The sequence below is a fragment of the Ceratotherium simum genome, chromosome 39 (genome assembly GCF_057802395.1).
Source record: "Ceratotherium simum simum isolate JZ-2026a chromosome 39, ASM5780239v1, whole genome shotgun sequence".
In the NCBI taxonomy this organism is placed as follows: Eukaryota; Metazoa; Chordata; class Mammalia; order Perissodactyla; family Rhinocerotidae; genus Ceratotherium; species Ceratotherium simum.
In genome coordinates, this window is record NC_141938.1 from 2,617,049 (window position 1) to 2,632,069 (window position 15,021).

The 15,021-nt window shown below is 41.1% G+C and overlaps 1 protein-coding gene across 2 annotated transcripts; it reads right to left on the minus strand.

Annotated features, from left to right (window-relative positions):
• Nucleotides 1-798: 798 nt before the first annotated feature.
• LOC101395898 (uncharacterized) lies at nt 799-14,620 on the minus strand. Of its 2 annotated transcripts, XM_087425398.1 has the most exons (5): nt 14,496-14,620; nt 11,301-11,459; nt 2,941-3,067; nt 2,675-2,735; nt 799-2,272 (listed from the first exon to the last, which is right to left on the minus strand). In XM_087425398.1, exons 1-5 carry the CDS (start codon nt 14,496-14,498, stop codon nt 1,177-1,179), a joined length of 1,446 nt encoding a protein of 481 aa, XP_087281524.1. In that variant the 5' UTR covers nt 14,499-14,620; the 3' UTR covers nt 799-1,176. The 2 variants fall into 2 exon arrangements, with proteins under 2 accessions (XP_087281524.1, XP_087281525.1); XM_087425399.1 differs by lacking the exon at nt 11,301-11,459.
• Nucleotides 14,621-15,021: the final 401 nt, after the last annotated feature.

The window sequence follows — 15,021 nt, forward strand, 5'->3', positions numbered from 1 at the left end:
CTAGACAGTACAGCCTACAACACACTCAGGCTATATGGTACTAATCTCACGGGACCACCATCATATATGCAGTCCGTCATTGACCAAAATGTCATTATGCAGTGCACGACCGTATCCAACCTCTGATGGATCTTTGATGTTGATTTTGTGAAGATATCAGTGGAAATTTACACCTCTCAGAAAGTGGATATCAAATAGTTGTTGGTGGTTTTGAGGATAGTCTTGATTGGAAAGTGACAGCATCAGGATAAGGTGCTGGAAGATAGTGTCCTCAAAGCTCCTATGTATCTCTCTCTCCAAAATCTGACTAATGCCTTCTTTGCTTCTGCCTTCCAAATCACATGTAAGTGAGCATACCAGTGAATTCTAACATGGAACCATAAAGGGGAAGGATTCTGGAAAATCTAGTCCCTAACATGACCCACAGGGGGAATATCTCCAGCTCTAGATTTTGTTGCCCTATTAGGTCTCTCTTAACTCAAAGTCTATTCACCCAATACCAGTCAGAAGGAAAGACAAAAAGCAAAGGCCCAAATATGAAAATAATAATTCACATGAAACTATACTCTTTCATAAACTTGCCATATGTATAAATTTATTCCAACTCTTTATTAGTATAGAAAATGAAAAAACACTTTTATATCCTTCACCCCAAAAAATGAGCTTTCTCAGTAAGAAAGGTAGAATGATTATAATGGATTAGGGATATCCACGAACTGTCACAGGCCAGTAGGAAAATCCCAACAAATACCAAACTCTCATTTTTCAATGGCTCCTTAACAGAGAACAAATAAAACATAAAAATATTAAATTTAATTGTGTTATAAATACACTTCAATTCACCCATGGATCCAATAGGCTTCAAAAAGGAAAGAGAAAATATTCCCCAATTTAAGGAAAAAGCACTACTTATTAATCTTTTGTACTATTGTTGAAAGACAATTTACAGAATTATCTCCCCTCAATATTCATTTCTGAAAGTAATTAGTAGAAATCCACAGTACAATGGTGCACTTTAAGAGTCTTGGTAAACACAACTTATTTATTTTTATAAGAAGTCTTTCACGTTGAAAGTTTTCTGGAACATTACACATAGATTAACTTCCATCAAGCTTTCTCATGTTACTTATATTTTTATTTCTTTTCCAAGGGAGTTTTCACATGTAAAGATGTGGGTCAACTGAAGTCTTTCCCATCCTGTTTACATTCAAGAGGCTTTATCCAGTGAATTTTTTCATGCCTTCGGAAATAACTGCGCTGATTGAAGGCTTTCCCACATTTTTCACATTTATATGGTGTCTCTCCAGTGTGCATTCTCATGTGTCTTCGAAAGTTTCTGTGACAAATAAAGGCTTTCCCACATTCCTTACATTCATAAGGTTTCTCTCCAGTATGACTTCTTTCATGTTTTTGGAAGGAAGGGTAATATCTGAAGGCTTTACCACATTGCTTACATTCATAGGGTTTCTCTCCTGTGTGACTCCTTGCATGTAACTGAAATGCACTGGGAGAAATGAATGTTTTCTCACATTCCTTACATTTATAAGGTCCATCTCCAATGTGAGTGATCATGTGTACTTGAAGATTTGAGAGAGCTATAAAGGGTTTCCCACATTCATAAGGTTTGTCCCGAGTATGAATTCTTTCATGGTTTCGAAGAGAACTGGGATAAGTGAAGGCTTTACTACATTTTTTACATTCATAGGGTTTCTCTCCTGTGTGAGTCCTTTCATGCATTTGAAAAGTTTGATGATATCTATAGGCTTTTCCACATTGTTGACATTGATAGGGTTTCTCTCCAGTGTGAATTCTTTCATGTATTTGAAGTGAACTTGAACAAATGAAGGCTTTCCCACATTCCTTACATGTATAAGGAGACTCTCCAGTGTGTGCTGTTATCATGTGTCTTCGAAGGGTTGTGAGCCACATAAAGACTTTCCTACATTCCATACATTTGTAGGTTTTCTCTCTATTGTGATTTCTTTCATGTTTTTTAAAATATTGGAAATAACTGAAGGCTTTCCCACATTCCTTACATTTATATGGTTTCTCTCCATATTTTTGATACTCATATGGTTTGTATCCAGTGTGACATCTGATGTGCCTACTAAGGGATGAATGACTCATGAAGATTTTTCCACACACACTGCATTCACATGGTTTTACTCCAGTAAGAGTTTTCTTGATCAGATTAAGATTTGGAATAAGGCTGAAATTTTCTCCACATTGACTACTCTCTTTACCTTCACAGATTCTCTCTACTGTATAACTTCTGTCAAAAATGAGAAATGTATTATTAGTGATTTCTTTACTAATCATTTTATATTTATTAGTAAAATATTTGAACTACATTTTTATGACTTATAGCAAAAGTGTAGGTTTTCTGCCTTGTCTGAAGTGTTTGAAATTGAAGATAATGCTCTGCAAGAGGACTTCACCCTTGCTATTGTCAAAACAGTGATATATTTATTATATATTTATTAATACTGTTCCCAAGTGAAATATTTGGCAAACACTGAACATCTATGTCATGTTACCAAAAGTAATTTGGTGAAAATATTCTGAGAAGAAATAAATTTGAAGCAGTGGTTGTTTTGTTTGCCTCTTTTTAAAATTTTCTAACATATCAGGATTCTCACATGAGACACTGCTTTCCATTATGAGTGTGACTCACCTTAGTTTTCTCTCCTGATTTTTGTCTGAATCCTCAATGTCATGATCTTCCCATTTTTTTCCTAAAATGCAGATCCAGAAACATAATTCCAAAATATTAGAAATTATACAAAAATTATTACCTTCTCAGTCCATGATGAGCTATGATAGTGCCTAGTCTATTTATCAAAGTGCTCCCTTTCCACATTCCACATCTTAGAACAATGTTGATAGGCAAGAAACACTTGTTCTCTAATTGACAGACTGAAGGGAAGTTGTCATCCTTACCTACAGAGGCCAGATTCCTGAAGGTTTCTCGCATCACATCTCTGTAGAGTTTCTTCTGTGAAGGATCCAGTAAAGCCCACTCCTCTGGGGTGAAGTTCACAGCCACATCCTCAAAGGCCATTGAATCCTAAAACATACCAAATATGTGTATAGTAGGAAGCATGACACTCATAGCAATGGACATCTATACTCCATTTACAGGAAGGTTATGCATGATTCTGTCATCTCCAAACATTTATTCTGTGACTTGATCATCAGAAACTTACTCTCTGTCCACACTTCTTCATAAATTTAACAGCAACATGAACACATGGAAATTTATTACACATTTTTACTTTACATTACATCTTATTTATAGCTAATTGCAGGTTCCAGAGCATGTTGTAAAATAACAGATATGCTATATAAATGAAACAAATATTATCATTTTATTTATTTATTTTTTTTGTGAGGGAGATCAGCCCTGAGCTAACATCCATGCTAATCCTCCTCTTTTTGCTGAGGAAGACCGGCTCTGAGCTAACATCTATTGCCAGTCCTCCTCCTTTTTTTCTTCCCCAAAGCCCCAGTAGATAGTTGTATGTCATGGTTGCACATCCTTCTAGTTGCTGTATGTGGGACGCAGCCTCAGCATGGCCGGAGAAGTGGTGCATCGGTGCGCACCCGGGATCCGAACCTGGGCCGCCAGCAGCGGAGCATGCGCACTTAACCACTAAGCCACCAGGCCGGCCCACAAATATTATCATTTTAAGACCATCAATTCCTTGTGAGAAAAATTCTTTCATTTTCTTCCTTATTATCCACCAGTTACAGCACTCCATGAGGCAGAGGGTCAAATCTGCATGAGGTTTAAGTGGATAAAAACACACTGAAAACTGGACGCTTTTTCTTCTATGCCCTCACCAAGCATGAGAGTTCAGGCGGCCTGTGGAAAGCAAACTTTTAACAAGGTTCAGCTGGACATATCATCCTAAAGCCCTCCAGACCATTAGAAGTAATCAGATGCAGTTGGCTGAATATAAATATTCTTGTGGAACAGTTGTGCTTTTAACTTGTATAATATTTATCACAGACTCTGTTCTTCCATTTTCTCTCTGTCCAATTTAATGGGGCTAGAAAGTTATTTGGAACTTAGAGCTCAGACACGAGGAAGATGACATGACAACTTAGATCACAAAATCCCCATACTCACGTGCCTCAGGACTGCTTCCAGCCAAATTTTAGAACACACAGTGAGATAATAATGTGCCAGAAGAGCTCTTTCTGGTCAAACCCTAACAGTGTACCCTGGGCCTTGCTGCCCTTGAGGAACAAGTTAAGAGCTGCAGATTGCAAGGGAGGTCATTGAAGTCCACAAAGGATTGATGGTCAATTTGTCCATGATTATAAAATACATAAAGGTGTCAGCAGTGCTTTCCTCCAAAGAACATAAAATTTCCATTCTCCCACTTCAAGAGGAAGTGTTTCCCAATTAGCCATTCTAGAGGCTGCCTTCCCTTCTTTTGTCATTTCCAACTTTCCCCAGGGAGTAAAGGAGCATGATAGCTCAACCTCTGAGCATAAGAATCCCTCAGCTGATGACAACACACACTGCCAATATGGTATGAAAGGGTTTATTACTTCCATAATTGATGTCTCTGAGGGAGAGTAAGGCAGGCCTCTCAAGCAGGCATGAAATAGCTTGAGAGAGCAAGGAAAGGTGCATGGACTTTTTTTTTACTTTGAGGTTATGGGGTGGGCTAGGGTGAGAGTTCACACACAAAGGCAGGAGTTTGCATGGATTCAATCTCTTGCAATGGTCAAAGGAGGAAGCTCTAAGACTTTTCTATCACCTTAGATTGATGTGGGTCACAGAGGGAGAAGGAGGAATGAAACTTTAAAGCTGTTAACAGTCAATCATCAAAAATTGGAGACGAAAACTCCCGGTTTCTGGTATGGCATATAAGTAATTTATAAGCTGTCATTCCTGAGCTCACAAGAAAAAAAGCAAAAAAGCTTGAAATGAATGTCTCTTCTTAGATCCATCAGGGCATTTAGGTCACAGGGCAACTCAGTGTCTCCAGAATTGGAAAAGAGAAAATAAACAGGGCATTTTGAAATATGCCCCAAATATTCTGTTCTTAACATGGCCTGTACTCAAAAAAATCTATTTCACTAGAGTCTAATGCAAAGACAAAAAAGACAGAACACAATTATCTCTGAACCCTTGGAGAACCTTCTTTAAACAGAAGTTTTAAATACACATCATGGGCTACCTGAAGGAAAAGAAAGACAGAAACAGAAGAAATCAGTGAAATAACACTCACTGGGATTTTCCTAAAATTAATGATATACAACCAACTGTACATCCAGGAAGCTCAGAGAACACTAAACATGATAAATTACAAAAGTGCACACTCAAGGATATCATATTCAAACTAGAGAAAAATCAAAGACAAAGAGAATATATTGAAAGAAGCCAGAGGGAAAAACACCTTAGGTATAAAGAAACAAAGATTAGAATTAAATTGGACTTCTTTTAAAAAACCATGCAAGCAAGAAGAGAGTGGAGTGAAATATTTCAAGTTGTGAAAGAAAAAAAATACTCTCCTAGAATTCTGTGTCAGGCAAAATTATCCTTCAAAAACAAAGGTGAAATAAGAACTTTCCGAGACAAAAATTAAGAGAATTTGTCATGAGTACACCTACTTTGAAAGAAACATTCAAAAATTTATCAGAAAGAATATAAACAATGAAGGTGGAGGATTAGAAAAGGAATAAATGAAGGTAAAATATCTTTTGTATTCCTTATGATTAATGTAACATATGACTTTGTTTAAAATATTAGCAACAACATATTTGGTAATGAGAAGCTTATAGACAAGTGAAATAAATGACAGCAATGTGACCAAGGGAGAGGGAGGGGGAAATTGGGAATAGTGTGTTAAGAGGTACTTGTACACAGTGAAGTGGTATATTGCTACTTGACAGAGGAGGTGGGTTAGTTGTAAATGAGGACTGAAAACTCAAGGGCAACCAGTAAAAGAGTTTTTAAAAAAATGTGTAATTGGCAGACCCAGCCCTGATGGCCTAGTGGTTAGGGTTTGGCACGCTCTACTTCGGTGGCCCGGGTTCAGTTCCCAGGTGTGGAAGCACACCACCCATCTGTCAGTAGGCATGCTGTGGTGGCAGCTCACATAGGAGAACTAGAAGGACTTACATCCAGAATATACAACTATTTTCTGGGGCTTTGGGGAAAAAAAGAGAGGGAGAGACAGGAAGATTGACAACACATGTTAGTTCAGAGGGAATCTTTCCTAGCCAAAAAAAATTGTGTAATTGGTATGCTGAGAGAGGAGGAAAAAAAGAAACAGATAAAGTGCTCAATTAAAGCTGAGAAGACAGAAAACAAGTGGAAGACAAAAAGAAACAAACAATAAAAGGTTTGTAAATATTAATCCAACTGTATCAATAACTACTATAATCATCAATGGTTTCAATACAACTGAGAGACAGTAACATCAGATTTTTAAAAAACAAACTGAGTTATATATTGTATACAAGTAACCCACTTTAAATATAAAGACACAGATAGATGAAGGGTAAAGGGATGGAAAAAATAGACCATGCCAACACTAATCAAAAGAAAGCTGCCATAGGGCTGGCCCTGTGGCCTAATGGTTAAGTTCGGCGTGCTCTGCTTCAGCAGCCCGGTTTAGTTCCCGGGTGCGGAGCTACACCACTCGTTGGTGGCCATGCTATGGCAATGACCCACATACAAAATAGAGGAAGACTGGCAACAGATGTTAGCTCAGAGCAAAGCTTGCTCAGCAAAAAAAAAAAAGAAAAAGAAAGCTGCCATAGGCATATGAATTATAGACAATGCAGATTTCAAACCAAGGAAAATTCAGAGATAGAGGGGCATTAGATACTGATAAAGGGGTCTATTCTGCAAGCAGGCACAGCAATGCTTCATGTGTACCTGCAAAACAACAGAGGGGCAAAATACATGAGGCAAGAACTGAGAGAATGCAAGAATAAATAGATGAATCTAGTACTATAGCTGTAGAATTCAACACCCCTTATCATAAATTATAAATTCCAGTAGGCAGGAAATGAGGAAGGACAGAGGTGAACTGAACAGCACTGTGGAACAACTGGATTTCACTGTGATCTATGGAACACTTCATGCAACAACAGCAGAGTATACATTCTTCTCAAGTTCACATGGAACATTCACAAACCACATTCTGGGACATAAAGCACACGTCAACAAATTTGAAAGAACAGAAATCACACAAGATACGCTCTCACACCATGCAAGAATTTATCTAGGAATCAATAACAGGAAGATAGTTGGAAAAACCCCCAATATGTAGAGATTCAAGAACATGTTTCTAAAGAATACACAGGATCAAAGACAAAGATGTAAGAGAAACAAAAAATTATTTTGACCTAAATAAATGGAAAACACAACATATCAAAAGTTATGGGGTGAATAAAAAGCAGTGCCTAGAGGGAAATTTATGTCATGGAGCAAATACATTGGAAAAACCAAAGATCTCTAACCAATAATGTAAGCATCTACCTTAGGAAACAATAAGAAGAAGAGCAAATTAAACCTAAAGTAAACACGATAAAAGAAATAATAAAATTAGAAAAGAAATCAATGTCATTGTGGGAAATGAATGGAGAAAATTAAGTGTTTTTTTTTTAATTAATTAATTAATTTATTTATTTTTCCCCCAAAGCACCAGTAGATGGTTGTATGTCATAGCTGCACATCCTTCTAGGTGCTGTATGTGGGACACGGCCTCAGCATGGCCGGAGAAGCAATGCGTCAGTGTGCGCCCGGGATCCGAACCCGGACCGCCAGTAGCGGAGCGTGTGCACTTGACCGCTAAGCCACGGGGCCGGCCCGAATGGAGAAAATTAAAACAAAAAGAACTGGTTCTTTGACAAGACTAATAAAATTGATAAACATCTAGTCAAGAAAACAAAGAAACAATGGAAGATAGAAATCACTAATATCAGAAAGGAAAGGAGGAAATGAAAAAAAAAAAAGGACTTGATAAAATCCAGCATCCATTTACCATAAGAAACTAGTAATAGAGGGGAACTTCCGCTTCCTAAGAAAGAACATCTTCATGAATCTTGTAGCTATATTCATAACATTTGTTCCATATGACATGATTATCTCTGTGAAACCTCTGAAAGAATTCGCAATAACAGAGATAACTCCTGAAATTAATAAGAGAGTATAGCAAGGTTGAAGGGTACAGAAGTCAACTCCTTTCCTATAGACCCACACAAATATAGTCAACTGATCCATGACAAAGGAGAAAAAGCAAGTCAATGGAAAAAGAAGAGTCTTTTAAACAAATAGTGCTGGAAATAGTGGATAACCACACATACAAACACACACATATAAAACAAATGTGGACACAGGCCTTACACCTTTCACAAAAATTAACTCAAAACACATAGATCTAAATGTAAAATCCAAAAGTAATAAACTCCTAGAAGATAACAGAGGAGGAAATCTAGGTGATCTTGGGTTTGGTGATGAATTTTTAGATACAACAAAAAAGCAAAATCTGAAGAAGAAAAAAACAATATCATTCCATGAAAATAAAAAACTTCTGCTCTCAGAAAGTGTTAAGAGAAGGAAAAGACAAGTCACAGAATAGGAGAAAATCTTTGCAAGACACGTATCTGATAAATGGCTGGTATCTGAAATATGCAAAGAACTCTCAGAACTCAACCCTAAGAAGACAAACAACCCAATTAAAAATGGGCAAAAGATCTGAACAGACAGCTCACCAAAGAAGATATACAGATGGGAATTTGGCAATATGAAAACATGCTCCACACCAAATTTCATTAGGAAATTGCAGATAAAACAACAATGAGGTATCACTACACACTTATTAAATGGGTAAAATTGAAAACACTCAGAACATCAAATATTGGTGAAGATACAGGCAATTCTCATTCATTGCTAGTGGGAACAGAATTTGGTACCCCTACAATGGAAGACAGGAATTTACTTTTAAAACAATACATAGGACCGGCCCCGTGGCTTAGCGGTTAAGTGTGCACGCTCCACTGCTGGCGGCCCGGGTTTGGATCCCAGGGCGTGCACTGATGCACCGCTTCTCGGGCCATGCTGAGGCCGCGTCCCACATACAGCAACTAGAAGGATGTGCAGCTATGACATACAACTATCTACTGGGGCTTTGGGGAAAAAAAATAAATAAATAAAATCTTGAAAAAAAATATAAAACAATATATAATCCTACTACATAAAGTAGGATCTAGCAATCACACTCATTTTTCCAAATGAGTTGAAACCTTATGTTCACACAAAACCTACACATGAATGTTTGTAGGTGTTTTATTCAAAATTGGCAAGAGTTAGAGTTAAGAAAGAGTCCTTGAGGAGGCAAATAGACAATCAGTGGTAAATCCATACAATGAAATGACGGATACATGTCATTAAAAAAACACTTTTTTCTTTTTTTAATTTTATTTATTTATGTTTCCCCCAAAGCCCCAGTAGATAGTTGTATGTCATAGTTGCACATCCTTCTAGTTGCTGTACGTGGGACGCGGCCTCAGCATGGCCAGAGAAGCGGTGCGTCTGTGCGCGCCCGGGATCCGAACCCGGGCCGCCAGCAGCAGAGTGCACACACTTAACCGCTAAGCCACGGGGCCAGCCCAGGATACATGTCATTATACCTTTGCCAAAACCCACTCATTGTATATAACACATAGTCAATGCCAATGTACAGTGTGCACTGTAATGTATCAATATGAGTTTGGAAATTCTAACAAATGTACTACAGTAATACAAAATGTGAGAGAGAGTGCCCAACTGTGTGGATGCAGAGAGAAGGGTTATGTGGGAACTCTGTAAATTCTGATCAATTTTTCTGTAAACCTAAAACTGCTCTAAAACACTGAAGTCTATAGAAAAAAAAGGTGAAGACAGACTCATTACAATTCATTCCTGATGACTAACTAATGACTTAAATGGTTCATCTTTTCAACTGGTTGACTTATTTGAGTAAGCCAGTATGGTGTTCTATGAGCCTGATACCTGTAGGGGAGGTGAAACTTCCACTGAATTCCTTGTTGACGAGTGTGGCACTGTACACTCTGAGAAGTGCCATGGTTACTCTCAGGAGTGTTAGAACTCTGAGGTAGATAGTAAGTGTCCTGGTGAGTCCTTGTATTGTAGACCTAGTAATGTACAGACATGGGGCAATTCTTAGACAACTGTTCAAGAGTCTGTAAACACATGCAGATGAGGCCAATTTTTTGTCAGTAGTAAGATGACTGCCTGATGTTTGGTTAGCTGTGGTTATGTTCTTGGGTGTGGTTCTTCATCAGGGATGTCCCAATTAAGGGATGAAGAGTAGCAACTCTCCACTGAGCTCCATCATGTAAGAATGTGTATTGTTGTCCTTAAAGTCTATGCATTTCCCAGTGCTGTGCATTCAATTAATCCCAAGGAACTACCCAGGGAGCCAAGGAGTCTGGGAGAGAACCAAGATGCCAGCACCCTAGCATCTTTCAAGGGACTGAAGGAAGAAAGGTCATGCCCCTCCTGCAGGCGGCATAAGCTGCAGGGCCAAGGTTAGGCTCCGTCATATCACGAGGAGGTGTCAGTAGCTGGGCTGAGCTGGTGGGAGGCTGTTTCCAGGGTCAAAGGCATAACAGGCACCTCGGTAGAGGGTCACATGCTCAGTGCTTCTGAGAGCCTCTATTTTCAAGAGATCTCAGTACCTGGTGACAACAGCAGCTCTAATGGCATACAGTGTGGGACTAGGGCAGGTTCTTGCATCAGAAGCCTATGGACCACTTACGGCCCTCCTCCTGAGAGCCTCAGTCACTGCCGACAGGGTTAGAGGCCTCCTCCATGACAACTGATTTCTTTGTAGAGTTTAAGGACCCCAGACTTAAGTTGGGTTTGAACTAATCCCTTTGCTGTGCCAAACTCAGACTGTGGGTGTTGTCCACTATAACCCAGAGGGTCAGGATCTTTGTTGCAAAAGATGCAGGGGCAGCAGCAGAATTACTTAGGGGTCCTGGTGAGCCCTCTGAAATCTCACCATCTACTGGCTGCCTTTCCCTGTCTCTTCTCTTTCTCTCTGAAATAACTGCTCTTTAAGGAGTGACCATCTGATGGGCTCACCTCATTCACAGGGTAGAATCATCCTTGTACCTCCCAAGATTCCCTGCTAATGTCAGGGGGACCCCAGCCTCAGTCACTTCTTCACTCTAAACACACACAGATTCCAGCCAAGACATCGACCGAGGACCACTATAACGAGGGCCCATTCTCATACTCCTCCTCTCAAAGGACAAGGAATTACCAAAACTGCCAACTCAGAGTCCTCTGTACATAGACCCAGGCGTGGTGGGTGAACAGTGCACACAGGGCAGCACAGCTCACAGGAGGAGCTGCCCAGCAGCAGCAGCTCACAGTGCAGGAGCCTCCAGGCTTTCTCATCAGCCCGTCCAGACAAGAAGGCCTAGGGGAAAGGGAGGGGTGAGGCTTAAGTTTTCAGTAGTCAAACATCAAATATGTGGACCCTGGCCACTCATTACAAGGACAAACAGGGGTAAGAAAAACAGTCATTTGCACTGGCTTGTTTTTACATAAAGAAGCACTAACAGGAGGATGAAGCAGTGATCAAAACTGGTCATTTGAGGGGGGCTGGAGTGAGAGCAGAGGAGTGGGGCAGGACGTGCAGGCAGGGAGTCTCCTTAAGTTAGTTTCCTCTGAAAGGAGTATTTTAATCCTTCCAAAGTATTATTTATTTAAAATAAGGAGAAAATTTCTATACACCATATTTTCCTATGCTTAATCATTATTTTTAATTAACTCTTGCATTTTAAACTTAATTTAATTTTTACTTTTCTACATAGGCAACCACTCCAAGATTTGATCCTTTAAACAGTAACAGATATAAAATTGCAAACCATAAAAAAAGAAAACTGAAAAATCCCTTTGTAATTAAAATGACAAGGGGCATTATAATTTGTCCTCCATTAATGTAAACATTGGAGATATTTTCAGGAACGAGTAGCATATTATAATACATTAGGGGTTTGCAATTAAGCCTTTAACTGTACTAGGAATTTGAAAGGTTTACATAAGCTTTGAGGTGTTTTCCCCATATCAATGAAAATAGAAATTCAAATGCTTTTTTCTTACAACCATTAAAAGAGGAATTCATCTGTCTTAGGAATAGTATAGCATTTTAAATGTCAAAGTTCTCTATGGTAAGGAACTTACAAAAACTGACCTAAAAATGGAAAATGGACCTGAGATCTTAAATATACTCATCTTGTATCTTGAAGTTCTCTTGCCTAAATGCAACAAAAACTCTATTTGGTTCCACGATGTTTTTGCTGTACTCACTTAGTATCTGTCAATCAACTTACATTTTAAAACCCTAAGTGCGAATGAAAACTAGAATCAAGGGGCTGCAATCTTCAATTGATAAAGGAATTCAAGGACAGAAACACGAATATTCGAATCAGCTCAAAGCAGCAGCCTGCTTGTCTACAGTTCAGAAGGAAAACACACGTTCAGAAAGTTAAACACATTCCTAGACTTGGGGTCTAGACTCTCCTGGTTGAGACAGAACCCCTGGAGTGGGTCAGTCCCTGGTGGAGGAGGGTGGGGCACCTGAGCAGCCACAGGAGTGAACTCTGGGAGCTCCACACACCCTCCCATCTCCTGTGAGCATGGAAGCACGGCCTCCCCCAGGCTTCCCTTCTCACAAGTGAGGAAACGCTCAGCCTGATTCAGTTTAAGGTTCTGACCCAAATGAACTCCCAAATTCATAAACCCTTGGTCCACAGGACAGAACTCCTGATCTTCACACTTTCTCAATGTGCACAAATTGCACTCTGAGTGCACCGATATCATGGACGTAACACTCAAATTTAACATTTAAAATGTCCAGGCCTAAGGAACCACAACCACAGCCTCAGAAAGGGCATCACTCTCCCCCTCATGAGCACGTGCACCCCCAGCTTTCCAGGGCTCTGCAGCTCCTCTCAGTATACAGGCTCCTTCCATGGGGGGTGTGAGCAGGCAGGACACCTGCAGGGGGAGGTTCCCCAGGAAGAACAACTGGGCCTTCAAGTCCTTCCCTCTGCAGACTCAAGGGGGCCTTAGCTTGGTGACAATGACCTCAGGCTTTGCTTCCCACTGGAAGTCCTCTGAACACCACTGGTATCTCAAATGACACAAACCCAGTGTTGGAACAATTCAGCAAAATCATTCAAACACTGTTTATGTATAAAGGAGGGAAGAAAACTGCAACAAACTTTTACTATTTTAACCAGAAAACCCCAAATATCTATTCCTATCAGGAAAAAAGATGTCAATTATTATTTTAATGGCAAGACTTTGTTTTGTAAATAATCATATTTGAACACTTCTTGTCTTCAAGTCTAAGCCCTGGAATTTCATTTGAAATCACCCAAAAGTAAAGAAGACACCTCAGAAACTTACTGCACATGCTCAGGGGAGGAAAAAGGTGAAATACGAATTCTTAACAAATGGAATATAATACTGGAATATTTTATTTTTTCTAAAACTCACCTCTCTTGCCCCTTTGGAAATAATTTATACTGTCTTTCAAGCTCTATTAATATTAATTAAATACATTTTACCCCTATTGAAAAATGGAGACTATATAAGTCAATACATCTTTTCAGAGTGACAAACCAGGGAGGGGCAGTGCTAACAGGACAGATCACCCAGGAAAGTTTCTCAAGAGGACCCTCCACCCAAAGGACTTCCCATAGGCTGTCTGTGCCCAGAGGATCCTGGGGGGAGACGCACAAAAATTTCATACAAGGTATTCCAGGTAGTTATTCTCTGCTTTCCTCTCATGTAAAATACCCACAAAAAGTAAATCTTTAAAATTTAAAGAGCCATCCATGGCTCGGTGGAAAAAGGGTAAACCATTAAAATACTGAGTCTGTTTGAAACGCACTCCGTTGGACAAACTGTTGATGATGCTGTGAATCGCGAAGGGAACGTGGGGAGGGATCTGGAAATTTAAGGGATTTATTGCCAGTCCTGGAAAGGCTAGCCTGGGGCCAAAGGGTCGTGGATTTGAGACCCTGCTCCCCAAACATTTGGAAAACTCAGGAGAAAACGGGTGCCCCCGGGGAGAAAGGAGGGACCGGCGACCCCACAGCCCACAGCTCCTCCCACGCAGGAGCCCCGGAGACCGAGTCATGACTGTCCCCGATGACCCTCCCCGCGGTCACCGCACCATCTGGGGACACGCGGGGCTGCGGGCGCAGAGCTGCCCAGAGAGGCTCCGGGGCCGCAGTCGCCGCGCGCAGTGACCACAGGACGCCCGGGGTCCCGGCTGCGGGCCCGGCCCCCACGCTGCGGCCGGAGGGGACTGAGGTCCGAGCGGCGCCCCCACGGACTCGGGTCCGCAGACTCGGAGGCGACCGCGGGGAGGCCGGTCCCGCCACGGCCGGTTCCGACCAGCCCCTCCTCCCGCTCTCCTCACCCGGGGCCGCGCACTCACCATTTCTAGGTCTCCCGGGTCCCCTGAGTCCTTCCTGTGACTCCCACGGCCAGTGCAGATCACAGCGTGAGAGGCTGCAGCAGAGCCACCACGGACCGTTAACGCCAAGCGACACCCAAACCCAAGCGCCGCTGGAGCGAGAAAGGACGTCCACGCCGGTACGGTGCGTCGCCCCACCCACCAGCCCCAGCGGCGCCCCTGATTGGGCGGTTCCAAATACCACGCCCCCTCGTGCCTGAGTGACAGCCAGCAGGAGGACGCGTGGCCGGGCAAAACCCGTTTCCGCCGTTGGGCGGCAACTTGTCCCCGTCTGGAACCTTTGCATTTAAACAGAACTTTTTCCTGGCTTGGGGCTGTCCCTTCTCTTCATGCAGATTCTTTGGTATACGTGGTCACAGATGTGCAAAGGGAATTCCTGATTCGCTTCCAAATGGAGCAAGTATAGACAAGCGGGTGACCCAGGTTAGACCTGACTGGTACAAGAGTGTCTTGTGTCCTCCAGGGGTTAAGGGCTTGGCCTAAGACT